This window comes from Choloepus didactylus, chromosome 8 (assembly GCF_015220235.1).
Source record: "Choloepus didactylus isolate mChoDid1 chromosome 8, mChoDid1.pri, whole genome shotgun sequence".
NCBI lineage: Eukaryota > Metazoa > Chordata > Mammalia > Pilosa > Megalonychidae > Choloepus > Choloepus didactylus.
This window is the reverse complement of record NC_051314.1, coordinates 21,970,708-21,989,047: the sequence shown is the minus strand read 5'-3', so window position 1 is coordinate 21,989,047 and position 18,340 is coordinate 21,970,708. Positions and strand designations below refer to the sequence as shown.

The 18,340-nt window shown below is 37.6% G+C and overlaps 2 protein-coding genes across 12 annotated transcripts in view; one reads left to right on the top strand and one right to left on the bottom strand.

Annotated features, from left to right (window-relative positions):
* MTERF2 (mitochondrial transcription termination factor 2) overlaps window positions 1–18,340 on the bottom strand; it is a 75,896-nt gene that overhangs the window by 47,800 nt on the left and 9,756 nt on the right. For 8 of the 10 annotated variants that reach the window (XM_037846589.1, XM_037846584.1, XM_037846580.1 and 5 more), the window contains exons 3-4: window positions 5,372–5,585; window positions 3,955–5,243 (exon numbers count right to left, since the gene is read on the bottom strand). The gene's annotated coding sequence lies outside the window, so the exon portion shown is untranslated. The remainder of the gene's footprint in view (window positions 1–3,954; window positions 5,244–5,371; window positions 5,586–18,340) is intronic. The other 2 variants (XM_037846582.1, XM_037846586.1) reach the window with 1 other exon arrangement.
* On the top strand, window positions 628–16,398 carry TMEM263 (transmembrane protein 263). Of its 2 annotated transcripts, none has more exons than XM_037846591.1 (3): window positions 628–900; window positions 10,196–10,265; window positions 13,521–16,398. In XM_037846591.1, the coding sequence occupies exons 2-3, from the start codon at window positions 10,202–10,204 to the stop codon at window positions 13,805–13,807; spliced, it is 351 nt and encodes a 116-aa protein (XP_037702519.1). In that variant the 5' UTR covers window positions 628–900; window positions 10,196–10,201; the 3' UTR covers window positions 13,808–16,398. The 2 variants fall into 2 exon arrangements, with proteins under 2 accessions (XP_037702519.1, XP_037702518.1); XM_037846590.1 differs by having other exon boundaries at window positions 631–896.

The window sequence follows — 18,340 nt, the reverse complement described above, 5'->3', positions numbered from 1 at the left end:
CTTACTCTCAAGTTCACTTCTAGGGCAGGGAAGATAAAAACAAAACCCAGAACATAGATAAGCAAGGTCTCTCTCCCCACCCCACCCCCATCACTTGGTCAATGAAGACGTGTAGAGAGCCCCGTGGCGAAGGGCTGAGGAAAGGTCCAGCATTAACTTCCAGGAAGGGAAGCAGGTAAGGAAGAAGGTTGGAGCTTATGGGTAAAAAGAGAAAACTGGCGACCGTCCCACCTGCGTTAAGGCTTAAGTTCTGAATTTCGAGCAACCGTCGCTAGCCCGCGAAGCGAAGCCCCCAGAACCCGCCGCAGTTCACGCTCCGGGCCCGAAGGCCGCCGCTGCGGCGTACCCAGGGCCTCGCGCCCCTCATCCGATCTGATTGGACGGTGGAGGAAAAGGGGCGGGGAAACCCCGCTGGAGGCGCGGGGGCAGGCGGGCTGGGTGGGGGTTTCCCGCAGAGGCACCGAGGGGCGAAGAAGCGGAAGCAGGGATCCGGGTGTAGGGTGTGGGGGCTCGCGCGTGCGCACGTCTAGAGGAGGCAGGCTGGGGGCTGCTGGGAAGGCTGAGCAGTTCGAGAAACCGGTGGGATTGTAAGGAGTGGGTGCGGGAGGGGCCCGGGGTGTGCGAGCGCGCGTGCGCGTCGGAGCCGGAGTCGCTGGAGGAGGCCGCAGAGGGGGCGGGTCGCGTCGGGCGCCACGTACGCAGCCAGAGGCCGCAGGCACCGCCGCTGCTGCCGCCGCCTCCGCCAACGGAGTCTCTTCACTCTGCAGCTTGCGGAGGCGCGCCGGAGCTCGCAACTGCCCGGGGCTGCCTCAGTCGCCGTTGCCGCCCCAGGCTACTTCAGCTCTCCTCTGTGCTGCCCGTTCCCTCCGCCCGGCGCCCGGCCCCCGGCCCCGGCGGTGAGTAAGTCGGGTTGGGAGGGCGGGGGCCGCTAGCCTGCCTTCCTGTCCTCTCGGTCGCTCAGTTTCTTCCGTTAGCCTTCCTGCACCTCATCTCTTTCCCCGAGCCTGGCTGTCCCAAGCGGGGCCCTTTGTGGGGACTAAGCTGGGAAGAGAGGGGGCGGGGCGAAGTTGGAGGCAGATGGAGGTTTGCTGGCGGGGCTGCTTCTCTTACGATGTTCCTCACTCCACCCGCCAGGGTTTAAGATTTGGGAGCTCCCCTTGGAGGCCTCCGCTTGATTTCTTAGCCCCGTGGGGGCAAGACGAGGGTTGGGGCGGGCGTTAGCCGCCTGGGAGAGGGATGCGGCAGGGGGCCTTGTGTTCTGGTCTTCCCCGCCCCATTCACTCCTGACCTGTTGATAAACCTGTCTTGGGTGCAAGCCCAAGTCGCACACAAGACTTGGCCCTTTGGACATTCCCTGTGCTCTTCCCAGGTAGGCGGACTCTACCCCCTCGCCTAACCTAAACCTAGAAGGTGTGGGAAGGGAGGGGGCGCTGGCGGCGCCAAGGGGTGACTGGGGGGCGCTGGAGCATCCATCAGTGCCATCATTGCCTCCCAGGCGAAATGAAAACTGTGCCTGCTCTGCACATGCAGCTTCAAGATTACCCCCCAAGATGCCACTTCCAACCAGATTACCTCTCCTTAGCCTTTTACAAAGAAATTCTGGAACGCTAGGGATTTGGGGGTGTGCTGGGCATGCAACGTGGAGCGAGGAGAGGAGGTTCTGAGCTCAGCCCTAGCCACCGCTGCACCAGGGTAATTTTCTGCCTCTCCTGCCACGTCACTCCCTCTGCTAAAGAACGAGTGACTTGCTAGTGCCTAAAGGGATCAGTGGGGGTAGGAGCCGCCGCCCGGGGAAGGGTTTAGAAACACCTAGAGAGAGAGGAGGGTTCTCGTTTATCAGACCTTCCTCTGTGAAACAATTTCAAGTGAATGAACCTTTGTGCTAATTCCAGATGAAAAGACTTTGCTATCCGTGGTTTTGTAGTTTATACTATTGCTTATTCTTTAAAACTTCCACTGGTGTGGGTGCTTTAAAGGGCTTCCCAGGCATATTGATAGCACATCATTCGATATGTGTGTACATGCCTGATTTTTTAAAAAGCCCATGTGCATCCTGTTATGCTTTTTCCACTTTCATTTCTTTAGTCTTTGTTATAACAAATGTACCAGAAACCGAGTTCAGTAAAAATTTGTCCATATATAGAAAACATCGTTAGGAAAGTTTAAGTGGTTACTATATTAGGCAAATAAATATGCATGTCTTGTGTGTGTGTGTGTTTTATTCTTTTAAACCGGGAAAATCTTTACCTTTGTTTGTTTCAGTCATTGAGTATTTGCTGTTTTCCTGCTTCCTGAAGATACTGCACTGAATTATATATACACTCCTTGAGAGTAGGGCTTTTGCATTCTTATTCACACTGAAACCTCACTGCCTATCAGAGTGCCTGCCACATAGTAGGGAAGCAAATACCTGTTGAACTAATATGTATCATTTAATGAAGATGACTGCTGTATTGTTCTCTGGTTTGATAGAGTATTGTAATGCTGCTTAATGTTTCAAAAAAGGGCAACCTTTAAGAATTGCCATTTTGATACTTACTGTGAGTTGTCATTACATGTGCACTTACAAATTTTACTTAGTACTTTTTCTTCCCTGTTCCAGAGCATTTTGTTGCCAGATTCAGTGCATGTTTTCTCTGCTGTTGACTTAGTGAGCAGGAGCCATCTTTAACAGTAGCCTGTTCAGGATAGTGATTAACTAGAAAGGCCTAAAAAAAGTAAGCTGGTGTTTTCATGTACACTGATTTTTGGTGCATGTGTACATTAAAGCTCTGTATAAATATATTTTTGAAGCTCCCTGTAGTTATTTGACAAAGACCCTAAAAACATGGGAGTGAAGATGTGGCAATGTACCTATATATAGAATTCTTAGAATTTAGCTAATTCATTTATTAGTCTTTTTCTTAAATAGGGGAATTGGCACTTACTGTTTAATAGGTATTTTGAAATGGCTTTGAAAGTAAACTGTTGTGCACTATGTTTTGTAGATATAACTTATTTAACTTGCTTTGGTACATAGAGGAGTGCTATTTGTAGACACATTTGTGCATTGTTTTCAGACTTTGTTCCCATTATAAATTAAAAGTTTAATTTATATATACAATGTTATTGAAATCCACAATCAACATTGATTCATCTGTTTTCCTTTAAAAAAAGAAAGGTTCCCAAGAGGCATTTGTTTACTTATTTCTATTATTGGAATTAAATTACCCTCTAGGGAATAGTGTTGTTAATCCTTGTTCAGTATATTTGCCAGCTGCTATATCTATGATGCTATTGTACTGGAAAAGTATTATTTCTTCCCTCTAAAATGCTTAAAGTAACTGTGAATGAATTTGCATATATGATATATAGTCTATAGTGAAGAAGTTGTTCCCATTTCACAGTTTATTAAAAGCCCATTTATAACCAGTTTTAATTGGTGCAGTAATAGTTTGTTCACATGTTCAGGACTAAAAGGTGGAACTGATTTAGACTGTATATAGAATAAGTTAAATCATTTGTGCTGATTTTAAAGGTTGTTTTCTGTCTGTCTTGCCTTCCTTAGGAAAATACATTTTTAACAGAAGCTGTGTGCCTTATGAGCTCCTAGACACCAGATTTTCTTTTCTGTTTTTGTTCTTTTTTTTTTTTTTTTTTGAGTGAATGATTCGCTGAACTGATAAATTCTGGGAAAGTATAGTAAACTCTTAACAGAGTTTACAGTCCTCTATATGCTTAATCACAGTGAAATCTCAATGTCTAACAGAGTGCCTGGCACATAGTAGACACTCAAATATATGTTGAACTAAAGACTCAGTGAATTTAGTGATAATTTGCATAGAATTTAGTAATCTTGTTTAATGTTTTATTTAATGTCACTAACATTTAAAAATTGTCATTTTGACACTCTCACTCTCAGTTGTTCCTTGTCTCCACCTGTGTACTTTTAAATTTTACTAGCAGATTACTTACACTTTTCCCAATTTTAGGAGATTTAGGATCAGTTTGTCTTCTTAATTTCCAATTTAAGAGGAACAGGTCACCTGTAATTATAATGAATAGGATGCTACTATAAAAATTATTTCTCCTTAGTAATAAAGGACTAATAATCCAGGAAGAAATAATATCACTAAATTTTGTCTCATATTTATGTGTAGAGAGGTTGGATATGGTTTGTATGAATAAAAAGTGTAAGATGGCACTATAGTTAAGTTTTTAGTAAAAATACCTTCATAAGATAACTTGGAATCTTATGATCTGATTAGGAATTCAGAAAAGAAAATATATCCCAAATACTTGGGGCTTTTATACAATTTTTGTTACCCTAAGAGGCGCAGAGGAATTTTAATATTACAAACTTGCTTTTATGATCTATAGTTATAGTGATGTACAAGAAACCCAGACATTTAAAAAAAAAAAAATCAATCTCTGTGGCCTCTTAGGACTTTTGAGGCCCTCTAATAGCAAATTCCTTTAGACTAGATATCTGGGCATCTGGCCTGACAGGACTCCAGATTTGCTATTTTTGGTTTATAGATGTTGGTAAGTATTGCTAATAATAAATAATATAATGGTGAATGTTTCCATAAATGTAATTGCATCTAATTTCGTACATGTCAAACTTTTGTACCAAAAATGCTCCACTTGAGGGCTGTAGGGAGTGAAATCATGGGATTGAGTGTGATTGGGCTGGGAAGAGGGAGCTGGTAAATCTGAAGATACACTCAGAAGCATCCCCAGGCAGGAATTAAATTTCTTGAAAGTCTAGTTATCTTAAAAATAAATTCACTTTTCATTTTAATTAGTGTGCATTTAAAAGTAAAACAGTATTTTAAATTACTGCAGGTAAAATGGATGCATCATGTCTCTCATGTGGCTTCTTGAAGCCCCTGACATGCCACTGCATACTTTAAAGGAGATATATTTGAGAAGCAAAACTGGAGCTTAAATTTTTTTTTAAAAAAATGACAACATACTGTATATTGGTATACATCTTTTTCTAGTGATGCTTAATGTTAATGTGGGTCCAACTGATACTTTAAATTTTATCCATCTATCCCACAAATACTATATAGCAGCATACAACAAAAACATATGAATAAAATGGCAAGATATAAATAAGATACTCAAATTGCAAACCAGGGAAAATAGAAATCTGAGGTGGAGCTTATGAAGCGGTGTGGAGGGGTGGGGTGATGGGACACAGCTATGCAGGCCACAGGAGCTTACCTCGTCAGGCTGAGATTTTAGCTGTAAACTTCCTGGAAGCCAAAAGGAAAGAGAGAAATCACATCTTTGTATCTTTTAAATAAGAACAAGTACATAGATCTCAAAGAGAAGAAAACATGCTAAATATTCAGGGGAAAGAAAAGGTTTTCTGAATAATTACCTGTAAAGAAAGTCTCAGGTGGAGCTTCATATAAGAGCCATCAAATGATGTAGTGGATAATGTCTTCAGCAGTGTTGGAGAGTAAATGTAGTAATAGGCTGCATAAGGCTGTTTGCCAAGGACATAACCGTGAACAAAATTCAGTGATGCTATTTTCTTGAAGTCAGCATAATGTGATCCACAAGTTCATTGTTTTTCAGATGATCAACTTAATCTGTGAATAAAAACCTAGAATAACTAGAACTAGATGACTGCATAATCTTTAAAAATATCCTTTAGGAACATCACTGGTTTCCAAGACTTAAAAATATGTGTTTTTCTTTAATTACAAAAGCTATATATGCTTATGGTGGTCAGTTAAAATATAGATGTTGACTATATTTCTGCTCCCTAGTGGCAGCTGTGGCTATCATTTGTCCAGTCTTTTTATATGCAATTAAAAAAAATTGGATCATATGGAATATGCCTTTTATATTCTCTAAATACACCAATAGCATTTCCCTTTGGTATTTGATCTTCATAAATTATTTTAATGTCTGCATTGTGTAAATCTTTAGGAAGCTTATAAATTTCTCAAGACTGTACTTATTTGACTATTCATTTTCAGGTATTTTTTGTTTGTTTTTGCTGGCTTTTCTTCTGCTCGACTCTTTCTCTGTATTTTTCTTTTGCTCAATTCTTGAATATGAGCAGTCCAGATAAGGTTATCAGTCTACTTCTTTCTTTTCACTCTTTTTCTTTATCATATCAGAAATACCTTTTTCACAGAGCCTCAACTCTAATTCAGGCTTCAAGTTTGAGTCTCAAGCCCCTGAAATCCAATTACCTGATGAACATTTGCTGTAGATGTCCTGAAGTCATCTCAGATACTGCTTATTCTAAAACAAGTCCTTCATCAAAAGGGGAAATTTTAGGTTGTATATATGTTACTACAGTAAAAATTAAAACACACGCAAAAAAATCCCAGACTGTACAATACAGTGAACCCTACAATAAACCATAGACCCAGACTGTACAATAATCCATACAGTAATCCTACAATAAACCATACAGTAGAATACAACACGTACAAACCATGCATACTTACAAACCATACAATACAATACATACATACATACATACAAACCATACAATACATACAAACCATACAGTACAATACAATAACCCTACAATAAACCATAGACCCAGAATGTACAATAATCCCAGACTGTGCAACACAGTGAACCCTACAATAAATCATAGACCATAGTTAATAGTTCAATTATAAAAATGTTCTTTCATCAATTGTAACAAATGTACCACATTAATGCAACTTTAATAATAGGGTATCATATGGGAACTCTGTATTTTCTGCATGATTTTTCTGTAAACCTACAACTTCTCTAAAAGAACAAGTCCTTTATCTTCCCTCAGAAGCTGTTTCTCTTTTCATGTTCCCTGTCTTCATCATCATGTTTATCTACGTAGTTACTCATGCTAGAAATCTGACATCAACAGAGATTCTTCTTTTCAGCTCACATTAATACCCAGGTTATGTTGCTTCTATTTCATAAAAAATTTCAAGTATTTGAGTGTCCACTATGCATTGGATGTTAAGGCTCTGGGAATCTAGCAACAGACATAATTAAGTCCTTGTTCTTTGGCTTACATTCTAATCGAGAGAGACGCAAAGTAAATATCTATCAAGTGGTAATAAGAGAGATGAAGAAAATAGAGCAGAGGAAGGGGAAAATGAGAGGGAGAGTGGTAGGAGGGTGCTAATTTATTACAGGGTAGTCAGGGAAAGGCCTTCTAATAAGGCAATATTTGCATAAGGACTTGAATGCAGTAAGCTAGCAAGATATCACAGGGAACACCCTTTCAGGACAGGAAGAGCAAAGAAGCCAGTGTTGCTCGAGTGGAATGAGGTAAGAGACTGGTAGGAGGTGATATCAGAGTGGAACTGGGAGAGGGTGGGGGGGGGGCGGATGATAGATGATGTGGGGTCTCAAAGGCCAAAATAAGTACTATAGATTTTATTCTGAGCGAAACAGGAAGCACCTAGATGGTTTTAAATCAGAAGTCTGCCATGGCTAGAATGAAGGGGGGAGCAAAAGTGAAGTTTGGAGCCCTGTTAAGAGGTTTTGTAGTAGTCCAATTAAGAGATTATGATGTCTTAGACTAAGGTAATAGTGGTAGAAGTGGTGAGAAGTCATATTCTGGATTTATTTAAGCACCAGAATTAACTGATGATTAGATGGGGATGTAAAAAAAGAGGAAGTCAAGGATGACCCCTAGGGTTTTGGCCTGAGCATATACTGAGAGCAGACAGACTGGGAAGAGTTCAGACTGTTATTCCATCTCACTGGACTACTGAAGAAGTCACATTTTGGGGTTAACCTTCCCTGGCTTCAGTTAGCTTCTTAAAGCATCTGTCTGACAAATGTTACTCTGCTTAGAAATCTTCACGCTCCTTATTGCTTACCCACAGAAGGATGACGTCAATTCATGTCATCTACATTAGTTTGCGTATATCTTGTCTAATCTTTTAAAGGGTAAGCTTTACAGTAGGGATTTGTGGGATAGGGATTTGAAATCTATGCAGTCACTGACATTATCACACCTGTTTTTAAACTCCAGCTAAAATATGAAGATGGATATGTGCATATAATTTCACCATATTGTTCTACAGGGTATGGCAGCTTTTGCTGATCAAGTTGATCAGCCGGGTGATCTCTTGGCTTTGTGTGTGTGTGGCACATAGATATTGGAATTACAGTGATGAACAGGTTAGACAAAGGTCCTTCTCTTGGAAGAGAATGGCTCCAAATAGTCATATTCCTCAAGAAGGGACACATATTCTGGCAGGACATCTGCATGTTTTGTTTTGGAATTTGTTAAATAGTATTCTAATCTTAGAGTTTGGGCCAGAATATCTTCTTTAATTTCTATTTTAAATCTCTTGAACAGCAAGGATCTGATGAAGTTATTTGTCTTTAGCCATACAGTTTATGGTTGATTGGGATTCAAATCCAGGTGCTCTGATTCTGGGGCCTTAACCACTATGCTATATGATTTGTCATGATCTTACCATGGTATGTCAAAGAAAATCTAACTATGAATGGAAATGAATGTATCATTCTGGCTTGAGGGATTTTTAAAATTAAGGTATGTCGGTTAAGAACTCCTCCTAGTGTTGCATTAGTTGATATTCTTTTGGTCCTTTTTTGTTGGCAATTACATATCGTGACTATTACTTCTGAAATCTTAAGTGAATTTAAGCAAAATTCACAAATCAGTCCAGGATAAGATTAGGTGCTCTTGACAGATGGTTCAAGTCAGGGTTTTCAACTAGAGCAACTAAAAAGATATCTGTTAGCCACATGACAAGCTGCTGGACTGTGTAAGTCCCATCTTCCACAGGATTTAGGTTTTAAAGACATTGCAAGATGAATTGCAAAGTTAAATTTACCCTTGAAAATCCCTGCTTTCTCATAACTTCTACCTCACTCATCTAAGCCATCAACATTTTCCACATGGATTATTGAAATAGTCTTCTAACAGGTCTTTCTGCTTCTACATTTGGCTCTCCTCCTTGTTCTCCCCACAGTAGCTAGATGATTTTTTAAAAATGTAAATCAGAACACATCACTCCCTTGTTCAGTGCCTTTCACAGACTTCCCATCTCAGAATTGTTTGTCCAGAATCTCCACGATGGCCTGCACGGGCTGATGTGATCAGAACCTTACTCTTTGACTGCTTCTCCTGCCACCTCTTGATGTAGCCTTGGCTGTACTCTTGCTGTTCCTAGGACACCCCAGGCGAGTTCCTCTCCTGCCTCAGGGCCTGGGTTCTTGCTGTTTCTTCTGCCTTGTGATGTGACCTCACTGAGGCATTCACAGACTATACTATTTAAGGTATCACACTCTCTCCCCCTTCATAGCTCTTGCTGAAACTTCTCCATAACATTTAACATTATCTGACATACAATATATTTGTATATTTATTGTTTCTCCTCCCCCAATAGAGTTTTCATTTCATGATAGCAGGGATTTTTTGGCCTGTATTGATCACTGTAATATCCTGTACACCTAAAACAGTGCCTGGCCTATAGTAGGTGCTCAGTCAATGTTTATTAACTGAGGTACTGAAGTACTTATCAAAATTAATCAGTTGTTAGTTGTATATGTAGAAGTACAGTAATTTAGCCTTCAAGGTTGTATGACTAGGAAATTCTTAGTTGACTTATGGGATCATAAACCTAGTTTTCTGACCAAGCAGGGCAATGTATCATAAAGGACACTTTTAGATCAATCTTGAGTTGTTTTTAATCCTTACTTAGTAAAGTGAATTTAAAACAAATATTTTAAGACAGTAAAGGGAATTGGGAAAATAAAGTTTAACCATGTTTTTCTTCTCAACATAGCTTATTTTATCTTAGTTTCCCTTATTATTTTTAATCTTAAACTTATTGTGAAATGAATTACAACTAAATTAACCAGTATTCTCTAGGAGGAAGCATTTAAAATTTTTTTCAACAAAACCCCACCTTCCAACTCTCTTTCAATTGGTAATTTTCAGTTTAAGTTGAAGCACAACAGTAACACATAGGAAAGCTTGGTCTAATCCTGCCTCTCTCATTACTGTTTCAGATAAGATTTTTATTGTCTACTGATCTAATTTAAAGTATCTCATAAATGCCACAAATTGAAATAGGAGAGGGATGAAGTGAAATAATCTTTTGGTGGATGTTTTAAATGTTATCTGAATAAAGAGTCATAAATTAGCATATGACAAGAGCTAGTCTTACATGTTGAAGTTGAAATGTGTATTTTTCTTTTTTAGGAGATCATGAATCAGGCAGATAAAAACCAACAAGAAATGCCGTCATACCTTAGTGATGAACCACCAGAAGGTAAGTATGCACCTACAACACTAAGTGGAAAAAGTATCCTGGGGAATTAAAGCTCTGATAATTTCTATTAAAGTAACATAACTCATTTACCTTGGCAGTAAATATATTCCAAAGATAATTGAAGATAAACATTTTTTACCTTCTAATAAGTAAACACAGATATTGATGAATGGGGACACAGTACAACTTTTATTATATAAGGTCTAATTTCCTGTCCCACTTTTATTCTTTTAAGAGCATTTCACAACTAAGAGAGTATCCTTTCTTTCATAAAGGGTAGGGTGAGGTGGGATGGGAGGAAGGATAGACTGTGTTAAAAGTTTTGATGTAATGCATAGAAATACCACCCTAATTCAAGAGGCACTTCTGATTTGTTGTTAAACCCTTATTCATTACAATAAATTGGTAGCTCTCCCTTCCTACATTAATACATGGCTGTGGGGTCTGCTTAATTTATTTTCTAAATTATAATTCTCTCTGAGTTTGAAAATTGTGACCTCATGAATCATTTGATTCTTACCTTTACTTCAAAAAAAAAAAAACCTTGGAAACATAACTGCACACATTAATGTCCTGACTATATAGAAAATGATTACAGATATTTTTTATTTATGGTTTTTGTGTAGAATATTAATAAAATTAATCCAAATAGAGATCTCCTTGGGGAATAGCATGTTTGTTCAGGACAGCTGTAATACTTAAAGAGAATCAAATTGGAGAATAAGGGCGGAAGTGGCTGACAGAGATGAGGTAGCAGGTAGACTGGGAAGAGGCTAGGGCTGCAGTCATGACTCTGGGTACTGTATTTTCTTCCCTACTCCGTTACCTGCTCTCTAAATTTTCTTCCCATATTTCTTAGCCAAAAATTAAATTGCTAGGAAAAAAACACAATGAAAAGATTGTATTTAAGCAAAAAGAAGATAGAAGTAACCAACTGATGAGGTTTTGTTTAGGTTTTGTTGTTGTTGCTGGTGGGGTGGGGGTAGGGGTGTGTGTGTGGAAAAAGAGCCTGGAAAATTATTGGCTCAGCTCTTTTCCTTCCCTGGTTTTTTAAAAGTAGAAAGTTTTGAAAAAGAAAAAAAAAAGGCGCTTATCAAGAATTGGCAAGGACTTTGTAAGAAAGAAATCAAGAAAGGGGGATAAATAAGAATAATGCAGAAGTGTAATTGTCAAAGAAGAGAACATGGCCTCAAGAATGTCCTTATATGACATCCTGCTAAACAAGTAATCTGCAAAGCAGATAATTTTATGGTGGTAATCATGAATATACTGTAAAGATATTAACAGCTTTAATATTTATCTGATTATGAAAAATTATTTGTCTTCATTAAACACATGTGTACAAACTTTGGCATAGCAAAATAATTTTACTAATGAGGTATTCAGCATGAGGCAATTATCTGTTTTATCCTCAAAGCAGGATTTTACCCCCCCCTTCCTGGTGCCATTGACTGATTACAACAGAATTATCAATTATTTAATTCTTTCCATTATAATTTCATAATATATTCAAATATTCATCTATATCTTCAGTCTAGTAATGCATCCTCAGCTATTTCTATTTTAAAAATTTATATTAACTATGCAAATAGTTTTAATGAGAAAAACATTTGGTTTTTATAAATTTAATCAGATGCTGTATACATAGTTTTACACCTTCTCTATATATGCATGCTATTTTGGCTAATCAGTGAGATTTTGCCTCTTATGATAGGATGTAAAATCTCTAAACAATGAAAAGAAAAAGTACCTCAGGGTAAGGCTGTGCCATGTATATTAGAAAAGCTCTATTTTCAGAATTTTTTTCTTGTTTCCCTATGAAATATTGTCAGTTTTCCAATGTTACCCTAATCTGAAAACCTCATTCTGCTAGGACCTAAATAGCTTTGGTGATCTTAGTTGAACTTTTGTGCCAAGAATTTGCCTTTCATTGTGTTAGGTTGTACTTTTTCAGTGGTTAAAACCTGAAATTGTGTATTTACCAAATATTTTTCCATGAAGTTTAAAAAAACACCACTGCTTACCTGCTGCTGCTGCCCAAATCAGATTACAAAGGGAGGAAAGATGTGTGTTCATTTGAAGCTAGCACAAGCAAATGTTTATGAAAATTTACTGCCATTTTGTGCCTGAGTTCGAGGCTACTTGCTAAACAAACCAAAGAGAATAAACTTATGACTTGGATAAATCTGAATTTTTTTATATTGGTGTCACCTTTTCTGGGAGTATCTAAAGAATTTGTTAAACTCTTCAAAATACATACTCTCTTCCATAAGAATTTACTGAGGCAGTGATTTAAGTATTAATCCTAGCTATAGTTTGCCAGTGCCTGCTTACATCTGAAGAAAAATGATTTCAGGTAGGTAGTATTATTTAAAATGATGAATAGTTTTCCTATTTTTACATAGCATTAGCTCCTTAAATAATTATTAACGGGCACTTGAGGCAGACACCCAAATATTTAAATTCACAGTTCTCAAATGTTTTAGTCTCAGGAGGCTTTGATACTCTCAAAAATTGAGGACCTCAAAGACTTTGTGACTTAACATTTACCGTATTTAGCAATTAAAACTGAGAAATTTACATATCTTTCATTCATTTACATGTTAACATGGCTAACATTTTTAGGAAAAGTAACTGTTTTCCAAAACAGAAAAGCAGTTTTGCAAATTTCTTTTTTCTAGTTTAATAGAAGACAGCTAGATTCCTGCAGCTGCTTCTGCATTCAGTCTGTTGTCATCATGTCATGTAGCCTCTGGAAAACTACTGTACACTCGTGACAAAATGAAATTGAGAAATCATATAGTTTTTACCTCATGAATCCCCTGAAATGGTTTCAGTGATCCCGAGAGATCCTGGACCATACCTCGAGAAGCTTATTTCAGTAATGATTGATTGAAGTGTATCTAGGAAATGAAAGCTAAATATATTTATCTTTTTATTCCTTCATGCTCCAATTAGGATATAAGATAAGGTGTTTTTTTCCATAACCCCAAAACTATACATCGAGGAAACATTTAAAAATAGCTCATTTAAAATTAGGACTCTCATTTTGTCAGTTTTCTAGTCTCTAAAGCATTTCTTCTAAGGTACTAAGACTTAGCATGTGTTTAACTATAGCATTGAGAGATGTCTCATCCGATTGGGCCTTATCAAACTCAACCTCCTAATTGTTGGGAAGTCTTAGGTTACTTAGTGATTTGTACTGCTCTTTTAAAGACTTCTATTTGACTGTCTCCTGGTATTTTCTCTTATTAGGTTCAATGAAAGATCACCCACAGCAGCAACCAGGCATGCTGTCTCGTGTGACTGGGGGTATCTTCAGTGTTACAAAGGGAGCTGTTGGTGCCACCATTGGTGGTGTGGCTTGGATTGGTGGAAAGAGTCTGGAGGTGACCAAAACAGCTGTTACAACTGTGCCTTCCCTGGGAATAGGGCTGGTGAAAGGGGGAATGTCTGCTGTGGCTGGAGGTGTTACAGCTGTTGGGTCTGCTGTTGTAAACAAAGTGCCCTTAACAGGAAAGAAAAAGGACAAATCTGACTAAAATATGGAGATACACTTGATCTCCACAGCATTATGATGCCAGTGGCATTGAATTGCTAAATTATGGACTACAACCAAGTCACCTATTTTGGATGTTTATCTTCTAATCTGCTGTGTTGAAAGTATTGATGACTGGCTTTCGTCTAAACAGAAGAGACCAATACTAGCACAGTATATGAAGGTTTCTCATACTTAAATTCCAGCTTCTTATCTGGTAAAATGTTATTCAGTTCTAACTGAAGATATGATATGTTTGAATAATTACTATAAGTCTGTTTCAGTTTGACTAAAAATGTGAACGTTGAATTTAGTGGATGATCTTTATAGTTCCATATGTATGATGTGCCAGGTAACTCATATGCCCCTTAAGAAGGGAACCTTGAACTACATAAACTGTACCTTTGATGTGCCTGATAGTTTCAGATGTCTTAGTTTTTTATAACCATAGTTGATTAGGCCAAGAGGCTTTTTTTTTTTTTTTAATTTAAGCTGGTAAAAGTAGCAGGAGCTAGAAAGGTTTAAAAGAAAAGATAAATGGTTTTATGATACCGAGTGTTAATCTTTTGTTAGATATACATTCTATTCATGTAATCATTGATGCCTTACAAAAGAACACATCTTTTCTAACACCCTAAATATGTGCAATTCTTAGAATTATCTATGGATTCTTTTAAAGATTCTCTGAAATAAATTTTCCCTCTTTAGATAATCTCAGGCATGGTTGGGGTAAAGGCATTTCTTGCTGTCAGCAGGTAGGATAGCACTTCTTAACTGCTGTAGTTATAATCAAATTGTACTCTTCAGTCAAATTGTACTCTTCAGCCTGGTTTCATGCTCCTTACAGTGCCTAAGGAACATTTCTTTGTTCATCGGTTATGCTGGAAGAGTTTCATATTGAGGAACAAATATTTAATAAATAATTTTAAGTTCTTAAGAATTACTGAACACATCTAAGATAAAAAAAAAAAAACAGATCCTTCACACCTATTTTATCTCAAGAATGGTTTAAATTATTTGCTTTATCCTTTTTTAAAAACATGATAAAAGCAACCACAAAATATGTGAGGATTGTTTTAAATTTAATTAAATGAGCTCAAAAGGTTTATAAGGGCTTTTAAAATGTAAGTTATCTTACAGTTCTTAAAAGCAGCTGTAGACTTTGTACCATCTTTTCAAGTCAATTTCAGACAGGGAATTGAAATCTCTCATTATGGATGACAAATGTGTCATATCTTAACATGTCTCATCATGTCCCATTCATTCTCAGTACGGCTTAGCTGGAATTCATTTTTTTTGCTTTTTTTTCATAAATATTTAACAACTGGCATATTTCTATTTGGTATTCCTCTTCACAAAGTGTTAAAAATCGAGCCTGAAAAACCTCAGGAGTTTTCATTTGGAAATTTGCCTTCATTACAGAGGTGGGTTTTTCAATAGGGGAGGGAGTGAGAGGGGGTGATATCATACAGTAAATAAGTCAAAACAGTATCCCGGAGAACTTGAAACAGATCCCTCCAACACCTGAAGCATAAATGTTTGTAAACCACTAAGGGATTTACATTAATAATTTGGATCAACAAATAGATAATATAACTTATTGTGAAAAGCTCCATAAATATGAACAAGGATTTTAAAGAAATCTGCAAAGGTTTTGAATCTTCCTACTGTGTTCAAAACTGAAAAGTCATTAAGGAGTTTGTCCATTTCATTAGGAATTAAATGATCATTTGTTTCATATAGTATGGTTTAAGGTATTCATTGATATATCTGGTCAAATGCCACCATTAGCAAAAAGGATTAAAAAAAAAAAACCCAAACAATAGATGAACACTAATAGTGGTATGGAGAACTTGATTCCTGCTATTTGGAAGAGATTATTGCTTCACTGCTAGTTTATATTTCTAATTTATCTTCTACAGTCATAGGCTCTGCTGTGCTCTGTACCTGAATTTCTAAGTGTAGACTTTAGTTTACTGTTTGCTTACATATTTATTTTCAACTTTGCTTGTCTTTAAAATTGCCTGAGTAAAAATGGTTGTAATTAATTTCTGCTGCAGAAAAACCACCTGTTATATTTTATCTCATCAAGTTCATTTTGAATTCTAAACTAAACTATACCTTTGTTCAGGAGGGGCTTTTGCAATGATTGCAGAGTACTGTACAAATGTATGGTTAACTATAGAAGTTCCTATTGAAATGAACTTGCCATTTGATATGTACAGCTGCACACTCGAGTCTTCTGGTTTATTTACGCAGACTAGCAATTTGACCTGTTAAACAGGACTAATTCACTTCAAGAAACTAAGGTTGTTGTATATACCTGGAGGCATTTGTTATTCAGCATATTTTGAGTAGGTATTTGGCACAGTGAGGATACACTTGTGTGACCCACCTGAATGACTGATCTAATAATGTTGACATTCTGAATCCTGTACTTAGTGAAATGTCAGATGAAAATAACTGATGATTGAATAAACTTTTTGTATTAAGGGAATGGGAAAAGAACCCATGAATCTGTTACAAAGCAGTATGATCTGCAAAAGATGAAATGTTTCTTTAAGATCTAAGGAAATAAAGGAAATTTTAAAACAGGGTAATCTTAAAATTTTTAGTTACTAAGCATTTCAGAGAGTGCTGTAGCCAATTTTTAAAACAATTTGATACTAATGTGCAAACATGGCAAACATCCCCCAAAACATATTTTGATACCAGCATGATAGTGAAATAAAAAGAAATAACAAATATATCTCAAACACCTCTAATAAAGATTAAAAATAGAGATTTCTACATTTTACTGCAACTTGCCAAATCTCTGCAAGGTGCTATCCTCTCTCAGGACTTTAAATTTTAACAAGCGCTACAGATGTTTCTTGTGTACACTCAAGTTTAAGAACTGATGGAGGAGTTACAAGTAGGGAGCACTTCCCTTTGCCCTAAGTAACTTGTGGAACAGTTAGTCTAGACTTCCCACAGGACAGAAATCACTCAGAGGGATGGGGACTGTTTTGGAGACTATATAAAATTGATGTTTACTGGGTATCTACTTACCTGGTGGATATTGTCTATACATTCTCCTGTTTAATCAGTATGAGGACCTTATGAGGGAAGTATATTTTTCCTTTTTACAAATAAAAAACAGGTTTTCAATGTTAGTTGAATTATCCATGTCACTTTTGGATTAGTGTAAGTCCCAATCTCTCAGACTCATGCCCAGAAACAGAAATGAGGCTACTCAACAAGGAGTACTTCATTCTGCTGTCGGCATTCAGTGCTGCTTGTATGCCTGGTTTACCAGGTTACAACCTGAACTCACTGGAAGTCTTCCAGGTATTTGTATTTACTTTGTTAGCTGATTACATTTTGTTACAGAAATGAATTTAGTGTAATTACACTTAAAATGTTTGTGGGAAATAATTGTTATTAGAGCTGGTTTTCACAGGGGAAGTAGAATTTGACTCTAGTGTTTTATGTTAAGGGATATCTCCCCCTGTAATGCTGGTGATTTTGAATTTTTAAAACTCTTTCACAGAAAGATCTTAATGAGAATGTAAGATTGGAGAAAAGGCAAAAGCAAAACTAATTCAGAGGATCAGTGGCTAAAAATAATGGAATGGGATTTGGCCTAAGGGAAAATAAAATCAGTATATAGCATGTTTGGCCATGAATGTGCATTTGGTTTTTTAAACAGTCTTTTAAATTAAGCTAGAAATGTATTTCTGGAACTGGATTTCTATGCCTGGACATGAGCAGCTAAACTTTGCTGCTCTACTGGCTAGTCCCTCTTTAAACTAATGGCCACAAATCACACATGGCCACTGAACTGTGCTGGACTTCTCTTAATACGTACGTTCACTTTCCCACTCCTTAAAATGACTATTTCATACCTTTCTATTTTCATAACTCCTCCTATCCTCCCTTCCATTCTGTCATCTGAAAAAAGAGGAAACTGGACAGCAACTCCCCTGCCTTTTACACCACCCACTCCATTAACCTGTCAGCATCTGTTCACACAGTCAGTGCCTCTCCTCCTTTACAGCAGACTAAGACCAATATCCAAAGGTCACCTACCTTCACTTTCTCAAGGATAGCAATCCTGCAGTTACCCCGTCTCTCATCAGTCTCTCTCTCCTTGGTCATACCCATCAGCTTATAAACATGTTCCAGTGTTTGCTTTCTTTAAGGAAAAATTACTCCTAATCTCACAACTTCAATTTTTCTGGTTTCCTTTGCAGAAAAATCTTGAAAAAGTTTCTTTCTCCTATCTCCCATTCTTTCTCCAACCCACTCCAGTTGGCCTTTCATCTTCCCCAGTCCATCAAAATAACTCCTGATAGGATCAACCAATGATTTCATTTTTGCCAAATCTGTTAGTCATTTCTGTTTGTATCTTTGTTGAATTCTTAATGACAGTGAATATCATTGATCATGCCCTTTTTTCTTGGTAGACTTCCTCCTCTGTTCAACCTTTTCCAGGCTTAGTCAGCTACCCTACTCCAAATCTCTTCACCATACATGGTTTTAAATACCTTACATA

Bases quoted from the DNA above. Each gene is read 5' to 3' on its own strand.
- TMEM263 (XM_037846591.1), top strand. From the start codon at position 10,202: ATGAATCAGGCAGATAAAAACCAACAAGAAATGCCGTCATACCTTAGT. The intron at 10,266-13,520 runs GTAAGTATGCAC...TTCTCTTATTAG, and splicing joins TAGTGATGAACCACCAGAAG to GTTCAATGAAAGATCACCCA.